General features: G+C 41.6%; 1 protein-coding gene across 1 annotated transcript in view; it reads right to left on the reverse strand.

Moving 5' to 3' along the window:
- Nucleotides 1-1462: 1462 nt before the first annotated feature.
- The window catches only part of LOC118391620 (dopamine beta-hydroxylase-like), a 49310-nt gene continuing 24154 nt past the window's right edge, over nucleotides 1463-26618 (reverse strand). Inside the window, exons 8-12 of the mRNA XM_052458448.1 lie at nucleotides 24641-24679; nucleotides 23646-23705; nucleotides 14625-14752; nucleotides 5161-5320; nucleotides 1463-2055 (exon numbers count right to left, since the gene is read on the reverse strand). Of these exons, the coding sequence (XP_052314408.1) occupies nucleotides 1918-2055; nucleotides 5161-5320; nucleotides 14625-14752; nucleotides 23646-23705; nucleotides 24641-24679 (525 nt within the window). The 3' untranslated portion in view covers nucleotides 1463-1917. The remainder of the gene's footprint in view (nucleotides 2056-5160; nucleotides 5321-14624; nucleotides 14753-23645; nucleotides 23706-24640; nucleotides 24680-26618) is intronic.

The raw sequence follows: 26618 nt of genomic DNA on the forward strand, positions 1-26618 counted from the left end.
TATTTATTTTATTTAACCTTTATTTAACTAGGCAAATCAGTTAAGAATACATTCTAATTTACAATGATGGCCTCCCAAAAGGCAAAAGGCCTCCTGCGGGGACGGGGGCCTGGGATTAAAAATAATAATAATAATAAATACAATATAATATAGGACAAAATACACATCACAACAAGAGAGACAACATTACAAGGCAGCAACACATGACAACACATTTGATTGATTGATCAGCCTTACGGTTTTCAATGCTCCTGATGGGTTGATATTTGGGGGCGAGAGTAGAGAATCTAGACCAGCTGTCTGGTATCGTAGTCACTTGACACGGTAACAACAGCAGATCAACTAATCTGATGGTTTATCCTTGTAGGTTTTTCCTAGCAATCAAGCCTCGGGGGTGAATATAATCTTCTGTTAGTAGCATTGTAAGACATCCATCGCTAACCTGCAGGAGGTTAAGTTCCTCCTCTTCATTGCAAAGCAGGTTAAGTTCTGCCTCTTCATTGCAAAGCAGGTTAAGTTCTGCCTCTTCATTGCAAAGCAGGTTAAGTTCTGCCTCTTCATTGCAAAGCAGGTTAAGTTCTGCCTCTTCATTGCATAGCAGGTTAAGTTCTGCCTCTTCATTGCAAAGCAGGTTAAGTTCTGCCTCTTCATTGCAAAGCAGGTTAAGTTCTGCCTCTTCATTGCAAAGCAGGTTAAGTTCTGCCTCTTCATTGCAAAGCAGGTTAAGTTCTGCCTCTTCATTGCAAAGCAGGTTAAGTTCTGCCTCTTCATTGCAAAGCAGGTTAAGTTCTGCCTCTTCATTGCAAAGCAGGTTAAGTTCTGCCTCTTCATTGCAATCAAGCCTCAGAGGTGTTGATTTAACCATGTTTGTGTGTGCCCTCTCTCTCTCTCAGGTCAATGCTGACTTTTTAAAGATTGAGAAGTTTACTCTGGGGGGAATCGGAGTGGTATCCGAGGCTAAGGCATACCTCAAGTTGCACTTTGACCCCTCAAACAACTGTGTGAAGGACATTTTCCCTGCCGACCACCTTATCCTAGAGAGATATACACGGTTATGAAAACGTCGCACCAGGGTAAGCCTACACAAAACACAGCCCTTATTATAAAATCCCCCATAAAATCCCCCATGGGAAAAATCTATGGTGGAAAAACGATTGGAACCATTTCCCTGTTTGACCGCTAGGTTTAATGGGTATTATGACTCTTACTGTGGCACTCTATATGTGAGCATGTTATATGATCCCATTGGTTTCATTTAGCTGTTGTGTTCATATTAGTGTTGTATACTGCGCTATGTTAATTGTAGAACTGAATACCCAGTGTTTTCTTCTTGCTGAATTGGAGTCAATGATAATTAATTAACGAAATATAATTACTTGCCTGTATAAAACAAAAGGTCGAACTGCTTGCCTGTGAATTCTTCAATACACTTTATTGATTCATTTCAAATTCAATGCAGGAATTCTTTCTTTGGGAATAGACAATATTGTTATTTGTTAAGCATGGGACTAGAACTAGGCTTAATCTGTCTCTGGGAAACTGGTCCTATATGTCCAAATCATTTGAGTGACAGGTTTAGAAGACTTTAACATGTATCATTGATACGCAGTTCTTGATGTCAATGATTAACATACAGCTTAAAATGATAAACCACGACGACCAGTAAAATGAAGCTTCATATTTATCCACCAGTATCTTCACCCAACAATGTGACAATGTTTTCAGATTCATTGGACAAAACATATCTGGTGAGAGATGTTGGAGTATGTTGTCGTAATTCACTGTGTAATAATACTGCGATGTGATGATGACAGAGCTGATATCATGCTAGTCCTTGTGTTGTTGATGTGGTGGAGGTGAAGTAGATCACCAGAGAGATAAAGAAGGGGGTTGATATTCAGACAGAGGAGAGGGGCATCAGACCTCCTCCCCCCTGTCAGGCTGCACCACGGTGGGCTCACTGCTCTGGGAGGGCAGCTTGCCCCCCTCACACGGGTAGCGGGGCCTCTGGAGCTGTGATGTCACAACAGGAAGCTCCTGCCTTTCCCAGTCGCCCTGGCACAAAAAAAACACAGAAGCAGTCAGACAAGGTGTGTGTGTGTGTGTGTGTGTGTGTGTGTGTGTGTGTGTGTGTGTGTGTGTGTGTGTGTGTGTGTGTGTGTGTGTGTGTGTGTGTGTGTGTGTGTGTGTGTGTGTGTGTGTGTGTGTGTGTGTGTGTGTGTGAACATCACTGTACTGTGAAGACCTTAAATGTGCTGTGAACTTTTGACTCGTTTTGTGTGATGGTTAAGCGCACATTTGAACTGTTAAACTGTGTGTTTGATCATGTGTGATGGAATGTGTTTCTGTGCAGTGTTTCTCTATGAGAATATGCTCTATACGGTAGAGTTAGTCTCCAGTCACCAGGTCTCTATACGGTAGAGTTAGTCTCCAGTCACCAGGTCTCTATGTGGTAGAGTTAGTCTCCAGTCACCAGGTCTCATAACTAGAGTTAGTCTCCAGTCACCAGGTCTCTATGTGGTAGAGTTAGTCTCCAATCACTGTACAGGTCTCTATACGGTAGAGTTAGTCTCCAGTCACCAGGTCTCTATACTGTAGAGTTAGTCTCCAGTCACCAGAATTATCTCTATACTGTAGAGTTAGTCTCCAGTCACCAGGTCTCTATACGGTAGAGTTAGTCTCCAGTGTACGGTCCTGTACTATACATAACTATACTCTACTGTACTATACATAACAATTACTCTACTGTATGGTCCTGTACTATACATACCTATACTCTACTGTACGATACATAACTATACTCTACTGTACTATACATAACTATACTCTACTGTACTATACATGTCTATACTATACTGTACTATACATAACTATACTCTACTGTACTATACATATCTATACTCTACTGTACTATACATAACTATACTCTACTGTACGATACATAACTATACTCTACTGTACTATACATATCTATACTCTACTGTACTATACATAACTATACTCTACTGTACGATACATAACTATACTCTACTGTACTATACATAACTATACTCTACTGTACTATACATGTCTATACTCTACTGTACTATACATAACTATACTCTACTGTACGATACATAACTATACTCTACTGTACGATACATAACTATACTCTACTGTACTATACATAACTATACTCTACTGTACTATACATGTCTATACTATACTGTACTATACATAACTATACTCTACTGTACTATACATGTCTATACTATACTGTATTATACATATCTATACTATACTGTACTGTCCTGTACTATACATATCTATACTCTACTGTACTATACATACCTATACTCTACTGTACTATACATACCTATACTCTACTATACTATCCTATACATAACTGTACTCTACTCTCCTGTGCTATTCTATAACTGTACTATACTATCCTGTACATAACTGTACTCTACTGTCCTGTGCTATACTATAACTGTACTATACTATCCTGTACTCCAACTGTACTCTACAGTCCTGTACTATAACTGTACTCTACTGTCCTGTACCATAACTCCCCTCTATTGTCATTTACTATATTTTAAATATACTCTACTTTACTGTCCTGTACTATACTCTACTGCACTGTCATGTACGATACTATAACTATACCGTACTGTCTTGTAATATCCTACACCTGTACTCTACTGTCCTGTACTATACTATAACTGTACTCTACTGTACTCTACTGCCCTGTACTATACAATCAAATCTGAAGCCATATAATTGTATGAAATTGATTAGAATCATAAAACTATAATCAATTACGTGTGTAGTGTTAGTCATGATGTGTGTAGTTTAACTCAGAATTAGGGTAAAACAATATAACTGTAACAATGTCTATTATAGTATCTAAAAAACAGACTGTCTGAGCAAGTTTCGGTGCCGACCTTGGCTGGGGCCACTGAGAGTACTTCCCTGGGTCTCCCTATCTTGAGGGAGGATGGGGAGTGATTCTCACGGACTCCCCTAATCTTTATCGGCTGGGTAGCAGGACAGTGTGTGCGTAGGATGCCTAATGTTTGTTTGTGAAAGTATGTGAGTAAGAAGCCAGTATAAAATGAATGAATGGTTTTGTACAACTAACCAGCTCTCTCGTGAATAAACCTTATTGACTATTTTAGCTGGGCTTCCGTCTGTTTCATTTCCACCAGTATCTTACAAATCCTGGTTAGTAGACTGAGTAGTTAATTGAATTGGTTTATGAATATCGAGAACATAATTCTCATAACAGGAATACAGCTCATTCAATGCTGTCTTAGTGCCAGCCTCTGACTGTGATGGTATGTAAACAGCTACGAAAAATACAGATGAAAACTCTCTAGGTGGATAGTGTGGTCTATCGCTTATCATGAGATACTCTACCTCAGGCGAGCAATAGCTTGTGACTTCCTTAGATATCGTGCACCAGCTGTTATTTACAACAATACATAGTCCCCCGCCCCTTGTCTTACCAGACGCCACTGTTCTATCCTGCCGGTACAGCGTATAACCAGCCAGCTGTATGTTGATAGTGTCATCGTTCTGCCACAGTGTCAGCCATACTGTCATCGTTCAGCCACGACTCCGTGAAGCTTAAGCTTAAGATATTACAGTTTTTAATGTTTAATGTTGGTAATTTAATCTTCTGTTTAGGTCATCTATTTTATTCTCCAAAGATTGCACGTTTGCTATCAGAATGGAAGGAAGTGGGGGTTTATTCGATCACCTACGAATTCTCATAAGGCCTTTTTCTCCGCCTCCTCTTTACGCAAATCATAGGGATCTGGGCCTGTTCCTGAGAAAGCAGTATATAGTTCGCGTCGGGCTCCTCAGACTCATGAAAAGAAAAAAGGATTCTGACAGTCCGTGGTGAGTAATCGCAGTCCAGAAGTTATTTTCGGGTCATAAAAGCTGGTTGCGGCAACATTATGTACAAAATAAGTACAAAAATAAGTTACAAACTACGCAAATAAACAAATAAAAAATACAATCGGTTGGAGACCCTTAAAACGACTGCCTTCTTCTCCGGAACCATATTTAGAATATTTAACTGTACTCTACTGTCCTGTCCTATACTATAACTGTACTCTACTGTCCTGTCCTATACTATAACTGTACTCTACTGTCCTGTACTATACTCACAGGGAAGAGCTTGGCAGAGGACTGGTTACAGGCCATGGAGATGGGAGCGGTGTTGTAGAGAGAGTTGAGCACCTCTCCACTGAAGGAGTCCCAGGACAAAGAGGAGAACTGGTCCGTCACACTGGTCTGACCACAGCTACACACATCACCACCCTGGAACCTGAGAGGAGGAGAGGGGAGGGGGAGGGGAGGGAGGAAGGTGAGGTAGGGGGGGGGAGAGGGAAAGAGGGGGAGGATGAGAGGACAGTGAAGGAGGGTGAAGTAGGGAGAGAGGGTGAATAAGAGGGGGAGGAGGAGAAGACAGTGAAGGAGGGTGAGATAGGGGGAGGCAGGAGGGTGCACGGGGAGAATGAGAGGACAGTGAGGGAGGGAGGGAGGGAGGGAGGGAGGGAGGGAGGGAGGGAGGGAGGGAGGGAGGGAGGGAGGGAGGGAGGGGGAGGGAGGGAGGGAGGGAGGGAGGACAGTGAAGGAGGATTGGTAGGGGGAAGGAGGGAGCAGGGGGAGGATGAGAGGACAGTGAGGGAGGGAGGGAGGGTGAAGGAGGATTGGTAGGGGGAAGGAGGGACAGGGGGAATGAAGGACATGGTCATGGTCATGGGATGTTAGGGATACTCCCTCATAGAGCTTGTTGTAAAAACAAATACGGAGCTTACGGAGAACCAGGTTTATGTGAATAAATAGGGAGAGGGAGGTAGATCATCTAGGGAAAGAACTGAAATCTATCAAATACCATTACCTGCATCCTTTCTAATCCCCTTTTATACTATGCCTTCAGAAAGTAGGGAGGGACCAGGGAACCTTTCCTAATTTACGCTGGACTTAAGGGAGGGAGGGCGTGAAGGAGGATTTAGGGGAAAATTGATTAAATACAAAATCCTCAGCAATCTACACACAATACCCCATAATGACAAAGCAAAAACAGGTTTTTAGATTTTCTGCAAATCTATTAAAAATTAAAAACAGAAATGTATGTAAGTATTCAGACCCTTTGCTATGAGACTGAAAATTGAGCTCAGGTGCATCCTGTTTCCATTGATCATCCTTGAGATGTTTCCACAACTTGATTGGAGTCCACTTGTGGTAATTCAATTGATTGGAGATGATTTGGAAAGGCTCACACCTGTCCATATAAGGTCCCACAGTTAATAGTGCATGTCAGAGCAAAAACCAAGCCATGAGGTCAAGTGAATTGTCCGTAGAGCTCCAAGACAGGATTGTGGGAAGGGTACCAAAAATCTCTGCAGCATAGAAGGTCCCCAAGCACACAGTGGCCTTCATCATTCTTTTTGTAAGTCGCTCTGGATAAGAGCGTCTGCTAAATGACTTAAATGTAAATGTAAATGTAATTCTTAAATGGAAGAAGTTTGGAACCACCAAGACTCTTCCTAGAGCTGGCTGCCTGGCCAAACTAAGAAATCAGGGGAGAAGCGTCTTGGTCGGGGAGGTGACCAAGAACCTGATGGTCACTCTGTCAGAGCTCTAGAGTTCCTCTGTGGGATGGGAGAACATTCCAGAAGAAAAGCCATCTCTGCAGCACTTGACCAATCAGGCCTTTATGGTAATGTGGCCAGACGGAAGCCACTCCTCCGTAAACGGCACATGACAGCCCGCTTGGAGTTTTCCAAAAGGCACCTAAAGACTATCAGACCATGAGAAACAAGATTCTCTGGTCTGATGAACCCAAGATTTAACTCTTTGGTTTGAATGCCAAGCGTCACGTCTGGAGGAAACCTGGAACCATCCCTACGGTGAAGCATGGTGGTGGCAGCATCATGCTATGATGCTATGGGGATGTTTTTCAGGGGCAGGGACACTAGTCAGGATCGAGGGAAAGATGAACGGAGCAAATTACAGAGAGATCCTTGATGAAAACCTGCTTCAGAGCTCGGTTCACGTTCCAACAGGACAACGACCCTAAGCACACAGCCAAGACAATGCAGGAGTGTCTTCGGGACAAGTCTATGAATGTCCTTGAGTTGCCCAGCCAGAGCTTGGACTTGAAACCGATCGAACATCTCTGAAGAGACCTGAAAATAGCAGTGCAGCAACACTCCCCATCCAACCTGACAGAGCTTGAGAGGATCATTAGAGAAGATTTGGAGAAAATCCACAAATACAGGTGGGTCAAGCTTGTACATCATACCCATGGCTGTAATCAATGCCAAATGTGCTTCAACAAAGTACTGAGTAAAGGGTCTGAATACTTATGTAAATGTGATATTTCAGTTTTTTTATTTATTAATTAGCAAAAAAAATGTACAACTGTTTTTACTTTATCATTCTGGGGTATTGTGTGCAGATTGATGGGGCGAAAAATTTATTCAATTTCAGAATTAGGCTGTAACCTAACAAAATGTGGAAAAAGTCAAGGGGTCTGAATATGCACTGAGTGTACAAAACATTAAAAACTATTTTCTTGACATAGACTGACCAGGTGAACCCAGGTGAAAGCTATGATCTATTATTGAAAAACCCAGCAGCGTTGCAGTTCTTAAATGGTTAAATCCACCAATCAGTGAAGATGAAAGGGAGGAGCATTTTCATGCCTTGAGACAAATCGAGACATGGATTCAGAGGACAAATGGGCAAGACAAAAGATTTAAGCGCCTTTGAACAGGGTATGGTAGTCACTGCCAGTCGCACTGGTTTGAGTGTTTCAAGAACTGCAACGCTGCTGGGTTTTTCAATCTCAACAGTGTCCCGTGTATCAAGAATGATTCACTACCCAAAGGATATCCAGCCAATGGCAGGCCAGTGGTCGAAAATGGGTTATTAATGAGAACAAAGGAGGCTGACACATTGTGCAGAGCAATAGAAGGGCTACAGTTAGTCAACTGACAGTCCAACATTGGTGCCCAAAGAGCCATAAAATAATGCAAACTTGTTGTACCTTGACATGAATGGGGTAATGGCAGCCGACGACAGTATAGAGTTCCACATCTTTCAGGAAAAAACAAGAAACTGCGGTTGCAGTGGGCTATGTAACATAAACACTGGAGAATTGGAAAAACATTGGCTGGTCTGATGAATCCCACTTCCTGCTGTTTCACGCTTAACTAGAGTATGGACAAAACCCAGAGTACATGCATCCATCATGCCACGTGTCCACATTGCAGGCTGGTGCCCAGGGTTGGGGAATAACGGACCACATGTAAGGGATTACCAAAAAAACGGTAACTGTCATCCGTTACATTACCAGCAACATTTATTTGATCAGATTACCGATACCTTTGAAGAACTAGTCTGAGATATGGATTTTTCTTTGCAGCATCCCGGAGTCGCCGCTTCACTGTTGACTTTGAGACTGGTGTTTTGCAGGTAGTATTTAATGAAGCTGCCAGTTGAGGACTTGTGAGGCATCTTGTTTCTCTAACTAGACACTCTAATGTACTTGTCCTCTTGCGCAGTTGTGCACCGGGCCCTCCCACTCCTCTTTCTATTCTGGTTAGAGCCAGTTTGTGCTGTTCTATGAAGGGAGTAGTACACAGCGATTTATGAGATCTTCAGTTTCTTGGCAATTTCTCACATGGAATAGCCTTCATATCTCAGATCAAGAATAGACTGACAAGATTCAGAAGAAAGTTCTTTGTTTCTTGACATTTTGAGCCTGTAATCGAACCCACAAATGCTGATGCTCCAGATACTCAACTAGTCTAAAGAAGGCCAGTTGTATTGCTTCTGTAATCAGAACAACCGTTTTCAGCTGTGCTAACATAATTACAAAAGAGTTTTCTAATGATCAATTAGCCTTTTAAAATGATAAACTTGGATTAGCAAACACAACGTGCCATTGGAACACAGGAGAGGTTTCTGATAATGGACCTCTGTACACCTATGTAGATATTCCATTACAAATCAGACTTTTCCAGCTACAATAGTCATTTACAACATTAACAATGTCTTCACTTGTATTTCAGATCAATTTGATGTTATTTAATTGGACAAAAACATTTGCTTTTCTTCCAAAAACCAGGTCTAAGTGACCCCAAACTTTTGAACGGTAGTGTATATCCACTGATTCTTGAAGAAAATAACTTAAATGCCTCATGAGCTTGGTTCAATTGACACATTCCATGAGAACCCAAAATATAAACTTGTTTATATGCAATGTTTATAAGTATTGTAAATGTAAACAACCACTGTATAGCCTCATAACACGGTTAAAACAATAATGTTGATATCATGGATATCATGGAGTCCTTGCATCCATAGCTCTGTCTATTAACCTCGGAGTAGTTACATTTCTCCAGGCCCATCCCTCAGCTTTTTACCAAAATAGAGGCGGGTCAACTGTTTTGTTATTGTTTCATGTGTGAATTTGCACTTTAAACAGCTGTATATTATCAATATATCAAAGTGTCACCAACAAAAAGGTAAACAATAGGCCTATAGCAAATGCAGAATATGGCATTTATTTTTCACATGTAAATAGCAGTTTTCAGTAGTGCTCAAAGCATGCCATTCAATGAGCGCAAAATCATAAACAACAGAGTAGGGCTGGCTAATATGTCCTTAGTTTAGGGGTCATGCTCAGGTAAAACAGTTTGGCTAATCTATACTTCCATATTTCCAAGTCCTATTCTTGAAGATCAAGGGTTATAAAAGTAGGCCGTCATTGTAAATAAATAAATAATAAGAATTTGTTCTTAACTGACTTGCCTAGTTAAATAGATAAATACAAATAAAACGAATTTATTGGAATGACTAAACTTCTGATAGACTTTGGTTTTTAATGTAAAGATATCATTTAATCATATTATTATGTGTGGTAGAAAGTGATTAGAAGAAGCCTACATAACCAAACCATAAAGTACAAGTTGAAATCCATGTATGGCCAGCTATGTAAACTTTAACATTGATTTATCCTACAATAGATGTCATTCAATTGGGAAACTGCTTTTTTGTCTTCTTCTAATCTTTAACATTAATGGAAAGTCATCTAAAAGTAACGGAATGTAATCAGATTATGTTACTGAGTTTGGTTAATCCAAAAGTTACGCCACCGATAACAATTTTGGATGGTTAACTAGTACCTGTAACAGATTACATTTAGAAAGTAACCTACCCAATCCTGCTGGTACCAGGTGGTGGTGTGGGGTGTGTTTTCATGGCGCACATTGGGCTCCGTGATAAAAGTGGAGCAACGTTTGAAAGCCACAGGATACATCATTGTCAATCAGGTGCATCCCTTCATGGCAGCAGTGTACCCATCTACAAAAATGTTTTTTTTCAGCAGGATAATGGTCCTTGACACAAGGTTAGGATTGTCCAGGAATGGATTCATAAACATGACACTGAATTCAGCTTACTGCAGTGGCCTTCCCAGTCACCAGATCTCAATCCAACTGAGCATCTGTGGGATGAGATGGAATGAGCTGTTCGGAGTAGAAATCCACTACCAGCCATCTTGACACAACTGTGGGAAGCATTGGAGTCAACATGGGCCAACTTCCCTATGGAATGCTTTCGACACCTTGTAGACTCCATGCCCCAATGACTTGGTGGAAAACATTACAATTCAATATAAATTCAGTAAGTATTCACACCCCTTGACTTCTTCCACATGTTGGTTGTATTACAGCCTTAATTTAAAATGGATAAAATGTAGATTGTGTGTCACTGGTCTACACACAATAACCCTTATTTCAAAGTGGAATTTTGAAATAAGTTTTTCATTTTTAGAAATGAACTACAAATAACTGAGCACGAAACTGAAATATCTTGATTCAATAAGTATTCAACCCCTTTTTTAGGGCAAGCCTATTTAAGTTCAGGAGTAAAAATTCACTCATTCTTTGTGCAATAATAGTGTTTAACATGATTTTTACCTCATCTCTGTACCCCAAATACAATTATCTGTAAGGTCCGTCAGTCGAGAAGTGAATAAAATATAAAAATACGCATTCTTTTGGCAATAAGGCACTAAAGTAAAACTGCAAAAAATGTAGCAAAGAAATTAACTTTATGTCCTGAATACAAAGCGTGGTGGTGGCTGCATCATGTTATGGGTATGCTTTTCATCGACAAGGACAAGCAAGTTTTAAAAGGTAAAAAATACATGTAATAGTGCCAAGCACAGGCAAAATCACAGACACTGGGAGACAAATGTACCTTTCCGCAGGACAATAAGCTAAACCACAAGGCAAACTATAAACTGGAGTTGCTTACCAAGATGACGTTAAATGTTCCTGAGTGGCCTAGTTACAGTTTTGACATAAATCAGCCTGAAAATCTATGGCAAGACTTGAAAATGGCTGTCTAGCAATGATCAACAACCAATTTGACAGAGCTTGAAATTTTTTGAAAGAATAATGTGCAAATATTGTACAATCCAAATTAGAGACTTACCCAGAAAGACTCACAGCTGTAATCACTGCCAAAGCTGATTCTAACATATTGACTCAAGGGTGTGAATATTTATGTAAATGAGATATTTCTGTATTTCATTTTCAATACAATGTCTAAAACCATGTTTTAACTTTTTCATTATGGGGTATTGTGTATAGATGGGTGAGATGTTTTGTTTAATTCAGGCTGTATCACAACAAAATGTGGAATAAGTGTATACAGTGCCTTCAGAAGTATTCAGACCTCTTGACGTTTCCACATTTTGTTACATTGCAGCCTTATTCTAAAATTGATTTTTTTTTTAAATGCTCATCAATCTACACACAATACCACATAATGCCAAAGCAAAAACAGGTTTTATAAATGTTTGTTAATTTATTAAAAATTAAAAACAGAAATATAACATTTACATAAGTATTCAGACCCTTTACTCAGTACTTTTTGAAGCAGCCTTGAACAGCGATTACAGCCTGGAGTCTTCTTGGGTATGACGCTACAAGCTTGGCACACCTGTATTTGGGGAGTTTCTCCCATTCTTCTCTGCAGATCCTCTCAAGCTTTGTCAGGTTGGATGGGTGCGCATTGCTGCACAGCTATTTTCAGGTCTCACCGGAAATGTTCAATCATGTTTGGTATTTGGTATTTTATTAGGATCCCCATTAGCTGTTGCAAAAGCAGCAGAATCTCTCTGTACTTTGCTCTGTTCATCTTTCCCTCGATCCTAACTAGTCTCCCAGTGCCTGCCCCCAAAAAATATCCCCACAGCATGACGCTGCCACCACCATGCTTCACCGTAGGGATGGTGCCAGGTTTCCTCCAGACGTGATGCTTGGCATTCAGGCCAAAGAGTTTAATTTTGGTTTCATCAGGCCAGAGAATCTTGTTTCTCATGGTTTGAGAGTCTTTCGGTGCCTTTTGGCAAACTCCAAGTGGGCTGTCATGTGCCTTTACTGAGGAGTACCTTCAGTCTGGCCACTCTACCTAAAGGCCTGATTGCTAGAGTGCTGCAGAGATGGTTGTCCTTCTGGAATGTTATCCCATCTCCACAGAGGAACACTAGACATCTGTCAGAGTGACCATCAGGTTCTTGGTCACCTCCCTGATCAAGCTCTAGGAAGAGTCTTGGTGGTTCCAAACTTCTTCCATTTCAGAGTGATGGAGGCCACTGTGTTCTTGGGGTCCTTCAATGCTGCAGACATTTTTTGGTACCATTCCCCAAATCTGTGCCTCGACATAATCCTGTATTGGAGCTCTACGGACAATTCCTTTGACCTCATGGCTTGGTTTTTGCTCTGACATGCACTGCCAACTGTGGGACCTTATATGGACAGGTGTGAGCCTTTCCAAATCATGTCCAATCAATTGAATTTACCACATGTGGACTCCAATCCAGTGTTAGAAACATCTCAAACATTATCATTAGAAACAGGATGCACCTGAGCTCAATTTCGAGTCTCATAGCAAAGGGTCTGAATACTTATGTAAATAAGGTTATGTTTTTATGTGTAATAATTTTGCCAAAATTTCTAAAAACTGTTTTAGCTTTGTCATTATGAGGTATTGTGTGTAGATTGGTGAGGATACATTTTTTAAATCCATTTTAGAAAAAGGCTATAACGTAACAAAATTTGGAAAAGGTCAAGGGGTCTGAATACTTTCTGAAGGGACTGTATATAGTTTATATCCTATTCGTACTGGATTCCAATTATATTGGCTAATCAACCAATCACTCTAATCTTAATTCCAACCCTCAGATGTCTACAGACTAACCCATTTTACCCATTTTACCCACTTTCCTTTTGCAATACATCCCTCTATTTTACTGTGATGTCTTACGAGGGTCACGCACCTCTCTATTCCGTACCATTTCTATTGAGATTTCCCTGAAAATACATACTTTACCTAAGAGTATAATCATATTTCCGTTTGATGGTGGATTTTCAGATCTCCTAACAATACTGTTTGTAGGTCCATCTGAACACAGACATTATGACTTCATAGCCACCGAAGGACAGTACCAAGAGAAATTATCCATTTATTCTGTTTCCTCGTGGCAGTCTGCACTGTCTGACTGTTCAATGCCCCATGTATAGATGTTTTTATTGTTTTGTGACGATAATTTATTAATTTTGTTTAAATTGAAAAGTACAGATTGATGCGTACAGGGTACCCTAGTGGTTAGAGCGTTGGACTAGCAACTGTAACGTTGCAAGTTCAAACCCCTGAGCTGACAAGGTACAAATCTGTCATTCTGCCCCTGAACAGGCAGTTAACCCACTGTTCATAGGTAGTCATTGAAAATAAGAATATGTTCTTTAACTGACTTGCCTAGTTAAATAAAGGGGGAAAAAAATGAACATTGCTGTTTTTGTATATCAGTTCATAAACACGATGCCATGGTATTGGGACATCACAAATCTGTTCCCAAACTCTTTGAGTTTTATGTGACATAGTTGTCACAACTCTCGACCTTGTGTTGGTGATTGTTTTATATAAGGAATGGAATGAGCAGTTTTCTTCTGCTGGTTCGTGTGAAGTCTGTGTAAGTGGATTTCATCTGCTGAACAATAACAGCTGTTTGATGAGGAGAATATTGATTGTTCTCCAGAGATTGATTTTCTAATGGCAGCTGAGTCAGCAAAAAACGGAAATGAAGATGCAGTGTGTGTTTGGTTAAAGATGACAGCTAGCTCTTCTTAATAAAGAGGATGGGTGTTACCGAGAAATGAAGCTATCCTGTGCGTGTGTTACCTGCCGATGAAGCTACAGTACTGTGTGTGTGTGTGTGTGTGTGTGTGTGTGTGTGTGTGTGTGTGTGTGTGTGTGTGTGTGTGTGTGTGTGTGTGTGTGTGTGTGTGTGTGTGTGTGTGTGTGTGTGTGTGTGTGTGTGTGTGTGCCCACCCACTCCCCCAAGTTGGTGTGCCCATCACAGGAGGTTGGTGGCACCTTAATTGGGGAGGATGGGCTCATGGCTGGAGCAGAATTAGTGGAATGGTATCAAAAACATCAGGGAATCGTATCAAACACATGCCATTTCATTCACTCCGTTCCAGACATTATTATGAGCCGTCATTCCCTTCACCAGCCTTCTGTGGTGCTCATGTACTGTATATTACCTGTTGATGAAACTGAAGTACTTCTGCAGGTATCCAGGGTCAATGTTACTCTTACAGAGTTCTAGTTGAGTTCTGGGGTAGTAGTGTACATAGTTCACACACATCTCCTCCATGATCCCAAAGCCTCCCTGGATTAAAATGAGGAGAGAGAGACAGAGCGAAAGATAGGGAGAGATGGGGAAACAGAGGGAGAGAGAGGGAGGGAGAGGAAGGGAGAGAGAGAGAGACAGAGAGAGAGAGAGAGAGGGAGGAGTCAGGTTCCTGGGTTTAGCTCCATGCCTTCATCATAATCCCAGAAACAGCTAGCTCAGGCATCACTGAGGACAGTGTGTGAGTTTAAAAAAAACATCCTTACCCCAGTATACTTCAACTGCTGACTATCATTCCTTACCCCAGTATACTTCATCTGCTGACTATCATTCCTTACCCCAGTATACTTCAACTGCTGACTATCATTCCTTACCCCAGTATACTTCATCTGCTGACTATCATTCCTTACCCCAGTATACTTCAACTGCTGACTATATTCCTTACCCCAGTATACTTCATCTGCTGACTATATTCCTTACCCCAGTATACTTCAACTGCTGACTATATTCCTTACCCCAGTATACTTCATCTGCTGACTATATTCCTTACCCCAGTATACTTCATCTGCTGACTATATTCCTTACCCCAGTATACTTCAACTGCTGACTATATTCCTTACCCCAGTATACTTCATCTGCTGACTATATTCCTTACCCCAGTATGTATACTTCATCTGCTGACTATATTCCTTACCCCAGTATACTTCATCTGCTGACTATATTCCTTACCCCAGTATACTTCAACTGTTGACTACATTCCTTACCCCAGTATACTTCATCTGCTGACTATCATTCCTTACCCCAGTATACTTCAACTAGTGACTATCATTCCTTACCCCAGTATACTTCATCTGCTGATTACATTCCTTACCCCAGGATACTTCATCTGCTGACTATCATTCCTTACCCCAGGATACTTCATCTGCTGACTATCATTCCTTACCCCAGGATACTTCATCTGCTGACTATCATTCCTTACCCCAGGATACTTCATCTGCTGACTATCATTCCTTACCCCAGTATACTTCATCTGCTGACTATCATTCCTTACCCCAGGATACTTCATCTGCTGACTATCATTCCTTACCCCAGTATACTTCATCTGCTGACTATCATTCCTTACCCCAGGATACTTAATCTGCTGACTATCATTCCTTACCCCAGGATACTTCATCTGCTGACTATCATTCCTTACCCCAGTATAATTCATCTGCTGACTATCATTCCTTACCCCAGTATACTTCATCTGCTGACTATATTCCTTACCCCAGTATACTTCATCTGCTGACTATATTCCTTACCCCAGTATACTGACTCATCTACTTCATCTGACTATATTCCTTACCCCCCCTGCTGTATACTTCATCTGCTGACTATATTCCTTACCCCAGTATACTTCATCTGCTGACTATATTCCTTCTGACTATATTCCTTACCCCAGTATATCATCTTGACTATCATTCCTACCCCAGTATACTTCATCTGCTGACTATCATTCCTTACCCCAGTATACTTCATCTGCTGACTATCATTCCTTACCCCCCCTGTATACTTCATCTGCTGACTATCATTCCTTACCCCCCAGGATACTTCATCTGCTGACTATCATTCCTTACCCCAGTATACTTCATCTGCTGACTATCATTCCTTACCCCAGGATACTTAATCTGCTGACTATCATTCCTTACCCCAGGATACTTCATCTGCTGACTATCATTCCTTACCCCAGTATACTTCATCTGCTGACTACCATTCCTTACCCCAGTATACTTCAACTGATACTTCATCTGCTGACTATCATTACTTACCCCAGTATACTTAATCTGCTGACTATCATTCCTTACCCCAGTATACTTCAACTGCTGACTATATTCCTATCATTTACCCCAGTATACTTCATCTGCTGACTATATTCCTTACCCCAGTATACTTCATCTGCTGACTATATTCCTTACCCCAGTATACTTCATCTGCTGACTATATTCCTTACCCCAGTATACTTCATCTGCTGACTATATTCCTTACCCCAGTATACTTCAACTGCTGACTATATTCCTTACCCCAGTATACTTCAACTGTTGACTACATTCCTTACCCCAGTATACTTCATCTGCTGACTATCATTCCTTACCCCAGTATACTTCAACTAGTGACTATCATTCCTTACCCCAGTATACTTCATCTGCTGACTACATTCCTTACCCCAGGATACTTCATCTGCTGACTATCATTCCTTACCCCAGGATACTTCATCTGCTGACTATCATTCCTTACCCCAGGATACTTCATCTGCTGACTATCATTCCTTACCCCAGTATACTTCATCTGCTGACTATCATTCCTTACCCCAGTATACTTCAACTGCTGACTATATTCCTTACCCCAGTATACTTCATCTGCTGACTATATTCCTTACCCCAGTATACTTCATCTGCTGACTATATTCCTTACCCCAGTATACTTCAACTGCTGACTATATTCCTTACCCCAGTATACTTCAACTGTTGACTACATTCCTTACCCCAGTATACTTCATCTGCTGACTATCATTCCTTACCCCAGTATACTTCAACTAGTGACTATCATTCCTTACCCCAGTATACTTCATCTGCTGACTACATTCCTTACCCCAGGATACTTCATCTGCTGACTATCATTCCTTACCCCAGGATACTTCATCTGCTGACTATCATTCCTTACCCCAGGATACTTCATCTGCTGACTATCATTCCTTACCCCAGTATACTTCATCTGCTGACTATCATTCCTTACCCCAGGATACTTCATCTGCTGACTATCATTCCTTACCCCAGTATACTTCATCTGCTGACTATCATTCCTTACCCCAGGATACTTAATCTGCTGACTATCATTCCTTACCCCAGTATACTTCATCTGCTGACTATCATTCCTTACCCCAGGATACTTCATCTGCTGACTATCATTCCTTACCCCAGGATACTTCATCTGCTGACTATCATTCCTTACCCCAGTATACTTCATCTGCTGACTATCATTCCTTACCCCAGTATACTTCATCTGCTGACTATCATTCCTTACCCCAGTATACTTCATCTGCTGACTATCATTCCTTACCCCAGGATACTTCATCTGCTGACTATCATTCCTTACCCCAGTATACTTCATCTGCTGACTACCATTCCTTACCCCAGGATACTTCATCTGCTGACTATCATTCCTTACCCCAGTATACTTCATCTGCTGACTACCATTCCTTACCCAAGGATACTTCAACTGCTGACTATCCAGGAAAATAAAGGAAAAGCAGCTCTGGGTAAATCTGATAGATTTATTGACAGGACAAGAAAACAATCAGCTTACATTTCCGCATCAATCGTTTTCTTCAAAGCTTTGAGTAGAAAAGGGGTGGGAGGCACCTATATATCCTCCCAGGGGAGTGTCCCGCTCATTATGTCAATCAAACATGTCAATAATATCAATACTGTCAGTAGTAGCAACTACACAGGTTATTCAAGCAAGAGTATGATCATCAGTCAAGATTCCTCTCGTACATTCTAGACTCCTCCCATACATTCCAGACCCCTCCCCATACATATACATTCCAGACCCCTCCCATACATTCCAGACCCCTCCCCATACATATACATTCCAGACCCCTCCCATACATTCCAGACCCCTCCCCATACATATACATTCCAGACCCCTCCCATACATTCCAGACCCCCTCCCATATACATTCCAGACCCCTCCCCATTCCAGACCCCTCCCCTCCCCAGACATATACATCCCAGACCCCTCCCCTCCCCAGACATATACATTCCAGACCCCTCCCATACATTCCAGACCCCTCCCCATACATATACATTCCAGACCCCTCCCATACATTCCAGACCCCTCCCCATACATTTACATTCCAGACCCCTTCCCTCCCCATACATTTACATTCCAGACCCTTCCCCATACATTCCAGACTCCTCCATATACATTCCAGACTCCTCCCTATACATTCCAGACTCCTCCTTATACATTCCAGACTCCTCCCATACATTCCAGACTCCTCCATATACATTCCAGACCCCTCCCATACATTCCAGACCCCTCCCCATACATATACATTCCAGACTCCTCCCATACATTCCAGACCCCTCCCCACACATATACATTCCAGACTCCTCCCATACATTCCAGACCCCTCCCCATACCTATACATTCCAGACTCCTCCCATACATATACATTCCCGACTCCTCCCATGCATTCCAGACCCCTCCCCACACATACATTCCAGACTCTTTCCTATACATTCCAGACTCCTCCCATACATTCCAGACCCCTCCCCACACATATACATTCCAGACTCCTCCCATACATTCCAGACCCCTCCCCATACATATACATTCCAGACCCCTCCCATACATTCCAGACCCCTCCCCATACATATACATTCCAGACCCCTCCCCTCCCCAGACATATACATTCCAGACCCCTCCCATACATTCCAGACCCCTCCCCATACATATACATTCCAGACCCCTCCCCTCCCCAGACATATACATTCCAGACCCCTCCCATACATTCCAGACCCCTCCCCATACATATACATTCCAGACCCCTCCCCTCCCCAGACATATACATTCCAGACCCCTCCCATACATTCCAGACCCCTCCCCATACATATACATTCCCAGACCCCTCCCCTCCCCATACATATACATTCCAGACCCCTCCCATACATTCCAGACCCCTCCCCATACATATACATTCCCAGACCCCTCCCCTCCCCATACATTTACATTCCAGACCCTTCCCCATACATTCCAGACTCCTCCATATACATTCCAGACTCCTCCTTATACATTCCAGACTCCTCCCATACATTCCAGACTCCTCCATATACATTCCAGACCCCTCCCATACATTCCAGACCCGTCCCCATACATATACATTCCAGACTCCTCCCATACATTCCAGACTCCTCCATATACATTCCAGACTCCTCCCATACATTCCAGACCCGTCCCCATACATATACATTCCAGACTCCTCCCATACATTCCAGACCCCTCCCCACACATATACATTCCAGACTCCTCCCATACATTCCAGACCTCTCCCCATACCTATACATTCCAGACTCCTCCCATACATATACATTCCAGACTCCTCCCATGCATTCCAGACCCCTCCCCACACATACATTCCAGACTCTCTCCCATACATTCCAGACTCCTCCCCTCCGGACCCCCCCACACATATACATTCCAGACTCCTCCCATACATTCCAGACCCCTCCCCATACATATACATTCCAGACTCCTCCCATGCATTCCAGACCCCCCTCATACATATACATTCCAGACCCCTCCCCATACATATACATTCCAGACTCCTCCCATGCATTCCAGACCCTTCCCCATACATATACATTCCAGACCCCTCCCCTCCCCATACGTATACATATATATTAAACATCTCGAATCCAAAATTAAATCTAGAAGCGGCTTCCTATTTCACAACAAACCCTTCTTCACTCATGCAGCCAAACTGACCATCCTACTGACCCTCGACTTCGGCGATGTCATCTATAAAATAGACTCCAACACTCTACTCAACAAATTGGATGCAGTTTATCACAGTGCCATCCGTTTTGTCACCAAAGCCCCACCACTGCGACCTGTACGCTCTCATTGGCTGGCCACCGCTTCATACTCGTCACCAAACCCACTGGCTCCAGGTCATCTACAAGTCTCTGCTAGGTAAAGCCCCGCCTTATCTCAGCTCACTGGTCACCATAGCAGCACCCACCCGTAGCACGCGCTCCAGCAGGTGTATTTCACTGGTCACCCCCAAAGCCAATTCCTCATTTGGCCGGTCTCCTTCCAGGTCTCTGCTGCCAATGACTGGAACAAATTGTAAAAATTGCTGAAGCTGAAGACTCTTACCTCCCTCAATAGCTTTAAGCACCAGCTGTCAGAGTAGCTCACATATCACTGCACCTGTACATAGCTCATCTGTAAATAGCCCATCCAATCTACCTCATCCCCATAATGTATTTACAGTGCCTTGCGAAAGTATTCGGCCCCCTTGAACTTTGCGACCTTTTGCCACATTTCAGGCTTCAAACATAAAGATATAAAGCTGTATTTTTTTGTGAAGAATCAACAACAAGTGGGACACAATCATGAAGTGGAACGACATTTATTGGATATTTCAAACTTTTTTAACAAATCAAAAACTGAAAAATTGGGCGTGCAAAATTATTCAGCCCCCTTAAGTTAATACTTTGTAGCGCCACCTTTTGCTGCGATTACAGCTGTAAGTCGCTTGGGGTATGTCTCTATCAGTTTTGCACATCGAGAGACTGAAATTTCTTCCCATTCCTCCTTACAAAACAGCTCGAGCTCAGTGAGGTTGGATGGAACAGCAGTTTTCAGTTCTTTCCACAGATTCTCGATTGGATTCAGGTCTGGACTTTGACTTGGTCATTCTAACACCTGGATATGTTTATTTTTGAACCATTCCATTGTAGATTTTGCTTTATGTTTTGGATCATTGTCTTGTTGGAAGACAAATCTCCGTCCCATTCTCAGGTCTTTTGCAGACTCCATCAGGTTTTCTTCCAGAATGGTCCTGTATTTGGCTCCATCCATCTTCCCATCAATTTTAACCATCTTCCCTGTCCCTGCTGAAGAAAAGCAGGCCCAAACCATGATGCTGCCACCACCATGTTTGACAGTGTGGATGGTGTGTTCAGGATGATGAGCTGTGTTTCTTTTACGCCAAACATAACGTTTTGCATTGTTGCCAAAAAGTTCAATTTTGGTTTCATCTGACCAGAGCACCTTCTTCCACATGTTTGGTGTGTCTCCCAGGTGGCTTGTGGCAAACTTTAAACAACACTTTTTATGGATATCTTTAAGAAATGGCTTTCTTCTTGCCACTCTTCCATAAAGGCCAGATTTGTGCAATACGCGACTGATTGTTGTCCTATGGACAGAGTCTCCCACCTCAGCTGTAGATCTCTGCAGTTCATCCAGAGTGATCATGGGCCTCTTGGCTGCATCTCTGATCAGTCTTCTCCTTGTATGAGCTGAAAGTTTAGAGGGACGGCCAGGTCTTGGTAGATTTGCAGTGGTCTGATACTCCTTCCATTTCAATATTATCGCTTGCACAGTGCTCCTTGGGATGTTTAAAGCTTGGGAAATCTTTTTGTATCCAAATCCGGCTATAAACTTCTTCACAACAGTGTCTCGGACCTGCCTGGTGTGTTCCTTGTTCTTCATGATGCTCTCTGTGCTTTTAACGGACCTCTGAGACTATCACAGTGCAGGTGCATTTATACGGAGACTTGATTACACACAGGTGGATTGTATTTATCATAATTAGTAATTTAGGTCAACATTGGATCATTCAGAGATCCTCACTGAACTTCTGGAGAGAGTTTGCTGCTTTACTGAAAGTAAAGGGGCTGAATAATTTTGCATGCCCAATTTTTCAGTTTTTGTTTTGTTAAAAAAGTTTGAAATATCCAATAAATGTCGTTCCACTTCATGATTGTGTCCCACTTGTTGTTAATTCTTCACAAAAAAATACAGTTTTATATCTTTATGCTTGAAGCCTGAAATGTGGCAAAAGGTCGCAAAGTTCAAGGGGGCCGAATACTTTCGCAAGGCACTGTATTTATTTATTTTGCGCCTTTGCACCCCAGTATCTCTACTTACACATTCATCCTCTGTACATCCATCCATTCCAGTGTTTAATTGCAATATTGTAATTACTTCGCCACCATGGCCTATTTATTGCCTTACCTCTCTTATCCTACCTCATTTGTACATGCTGTATATAGATTTTTCTACTGTATTATTGATTGTATGTTTGTTTGTTCCATGTGTAACTCTGTGTTGTTGTATGTGTCAAACTGCTTTGCTTTATCTTGGCCAGGTCGCAGTTGCAAATGAGAACTTGTTCTCAACTAGCCTACCTGGTTAAATAAAGGTGAAATAAAAAATAAAAAAAATATTCCAGACTCCTCCCCATATATTCCAGACTCCTCCCCATATATTCCAGTCTCCTCCCCATACATTCCAGACCCCTCCCCGTATATTCCAGACTCCTCCCCATACATTCCAGTCTCCTCCCCATACATATACATTTCAGACTCCTCCACATACATCCCACTTGAATAGCAAAAGACAGATATCAACAATGGAAAAATGTATTTACCAAAACAGACAGCTGTTCATTCAGATCTTGTGGCTCAATGCAATCTGATTGCAGACGATCCAAAGTATCTCTCCCTGTAACAATCTCCTCAGTATATTGCAACCTCTGGAGGAAATAGAAACTTTCTCAATTCCCCAGAATTTCCTCCATGCCCTTATCGTAACCCTAGAAACACTGAGGACAGTGTGTGAGTATGTGTGTTTATATTTGTGCATGTGCCTGTTCGTGCAATTGTACATGCGTGAGAGTGAGTGTGTGTGTCCACGTCTGTCCACTGCTCTCAGCATCAGAGGAGAGGAGGAGAGAGCATCATCATCATCATCATCCAGCCCAGAGCCTCCTTCTCACTGTGTCTGACCCCAGATTACTGAGATCTGGGCAGGGCAGTAGAGCCGCTCTGAGCCCTGTCTGTCTGTGGTAGGAGGATATACCCACATTAAACACATTAAGCTGGTTGGCTAAATGTTGGCTAAAGTTACTGGATAGATGCTTTGAACACAGCCACTGCTGTGAAGAGCATCGAAACCGTTATGTATCATTATGTATCATGGGTAGATCGTGATTAACTGACTTACTATTCTACAAATAGTATTGAGTTATTTATGAAGGTGATTTTGTAGATCAGTCAGTCTAGACTCGCCTTCAAGTGCATGTGTGCATGTTTGCGGTCTGCATAACCATTTGCTACATTTCATGGCTGCACTTGTAGTGAAAACCAAACATACTCACCACTGTAGGCTGGCTCCTGTCCTCTGTGTTGTATGTGCACTTTGTCAAGAGGACGTCCCCCTGTTGGGGACACACACACTCAAATCAGGCAATGTTCTGCCAATGTTTTACACGTATCTTCCTAGAGGGTAACAATAAGTTACCATGGTTTACAGAATATTTGCATTGTTCCTCTTTATTTTTAAACAGGCAACTCTGCATCTCTGTTGTTCTGCAGCAGAGCAGAGACAGACTGAAGCTGTAGTAGTACTGTGTATCATGTCTGTTGTTCTGCAGCAGAGCAGAGACAGACTGTAGTTGTACTAGTACTGTGTATCATCTCTGTTGTTCTGCAGCAGAGCAGAGACAGACTGTAGCTGTAGTAGTACTGTATATCATCTCTGTTGTTCTGCAGCAGAGCAGAGACAGACTGAAGCTGTAGTAGTACTGTGTATCATCTCTGTTGTTCTGCAGCAGAGCAGAGACAGACTGAAGCTGTAGTAGTACTGTGTATCATCTCTGTTGTTCTGCAGCAGAGCAGAGACAGACTGAAGCTGTAGTAGTACTGTGTATCATCTCTGTTGTTCTGCAGCAGAGCAGAGACAGACTGAAGCTGTAGTAGTACTGTGTATCATGTCTGTTGTTCTGCAGCAGAGCAGAGACAGACTGTAGTTGTAATAGTACTGTATATCATCTCTGTTGTTCTCTGAAGCTGTAGTAGTACTTGTTTCATCTCTGTTGTTCTCAGTTGTAGTACTTTATCATGTCTGTTGTTTTTTATATCATCTCTGTTGTTCTGCAGCAGAGCAGAAACAGACTGAAGCTGTAGTAGTACTGTGTATCATCTCTGTTGTTCTCGTCTTGTTTCACCCTCAGTCATCTTCTCTTCCTTCTTTCTCTCACTGCCCCCGTTCCCTTTACTGAATCTTATTCCAGAGACAAAACCCACCGTACTGTGTGGTATCTTATCCCACCTGTTGAGACAGCTGTGACAGTAGAAAGAGGAGCATACTTACAGGCAGCACTGTCACCATCTTCCTCAGCATTCTGATTATCTGCAGGAGGAGACAACAACATTCTCATCGATTGAATTGCTTTCAAAACACAATGATCCAGTGAAAAACATGAGCCAAGAAAAGTTAGTAGAGGTGCTGACTAACGGCGAGTAAACTGTAGGCTATAAAAAAAATAATAATAAAGAGATTCGCACTCACTCTATACAGTATAAAGTCCCAGTAATTGAATTGGTAAAACACCAACAATCCACCTTCATCCTGAAGAAGTCACTGTGATGCTGAAACATCGGTGGTGTTTTACCCAATAAATTACTGGCAGCTTGTATATACAGAGTGTAACTCTCTTTATTTATTTTTATAAAACACAATGATCTGGCTGTGATTTCTTGTTCTGATGTTGCTTAAAGTTGTCTTGTATCTAGACTAATCAGAAGATATGAGCTGGATACAAGGAAGAGTGTTGTACAGGCAGGAGGTTAGAAGATACGAGGAAAATAGTTGTAATACATACAGAGGGAGTTTCAATAGAAAGTCTTACATGACACTTATTTTGTATTGCTAGGTATTACTACACTGTTGGAGCTAGAAACACAAGCATTTCGCTGCACCTGCGATAACATCTACAAATAAAATGGTTTATGTCCCTCGAGGTTGCATCTAGACTATTTAGAGAAAGGATATGAATACAGGTCAGTTAGAGAAAGGATATGAATACTGATCAGTTAGAGAAAGGATATAAATACTGATCAGTTAGAGAAAGGATATGAATACTGATCAGTTAGAGAAAGGATATGAATACTGATCAGTTAGAGAAAGGATATGAATAGGTCAGTTAGAGAAAGGATATGAATACTGATCAGTTAGAGAAAGGATATGAATACTGATCAGTTAGAGAAAGGATATGAATACTGGTCAGTTAGAGAAAGGATATGAATACTGATCAGTTAGAGAAAGGATATAAATACTGATCAGTTAGAGAAAGGATATGAATACTGATCAGTTAGAGAAAGGATATGAATACTGATCAGTTAGAGAAAGGATATGAATACTGGTCAGTTAGAGAAAGGATATGAATACTGGTCAGTTAGAGAAAGGATATGAAAACTGATCAGTAGGAGAAAGGATATGAATACTGGTCAGTTAGAGAAAGGATATGAATACTGGTCAGTTAGAGAAAGGATATGAATACAGGTCAGTTAGAGAAAGGATATGAATACTGGTCAGTTAGAGAAAGGATATGAATACTGATCAGTTAGAGAAAGGATATGAATACTGATCAGTTAGAGAAAGGATATGAATACTGGTCAGTTAGAGAAAGGATATGAATACTGATCAGTTAGAGAAAGGATATGAATACTGATCAGTTAGAGAAAGGATATGAATACTGATCAGTTAGAGAAAGGATATGAATACTGATCAGTTAGAGAAAGGATATGAATACTGGTCAGTTAGAGAAAGGATATGAATACAGGTCAGTTAGAGAAAGGATATGAATACTGATCAGTTAGAGAAAGGATATGAATACTGATCAGTTAGAGAAAGGATATGAATACTGATCAGTTAGAGAAAGGATATGAATACTGGTCAGTTAGAGAAAGGATATGAATACAGGTCAGTTAGAGAAAGGATATGAATACTGGTCAGTTAGAGAAAGGATATGAATACAGGTCAGTTAGAGAAAGGATATGAATACTGGTCAGTTAGAGAAAGGATATGAATACAGGTCAGTTAGAGAAAGGATATGAATACTGATCAGTTAGAGAAAGGATATGAATACTGGTCAGTTAGAGAAAGGATATGAATACAGGTCAGTTAGAGAAAGGATATGAATACTGATCAGTTAGAGAAAGGATATGAATACTGGTCAGTTAGAGAAAGGATATGAATACTGATCAGTTAGAGAAAGGATATGAATACTGATCAGTTAGAGAAAGGATATGAATACAGGTCAAGGGAGAATTGTGTTGTTCTGCAGCAG

The sequence above is a fragment of the Oncorhynchus keta genome, chromosome 12 (assembly GCF_023373465.1).
Source record: "Oncorhynchus keta strain PuntledgeMale-10-30-2019 chromosome 12, Oket_V2, whole genome shotgun sequence".
Lineage (NCBI taxonomy): Eukaryota > Metazoa > Chordata > Actinopteri > Salmoniformes > Salmonidae > Oncorhynchus > Oncorhynchus keta.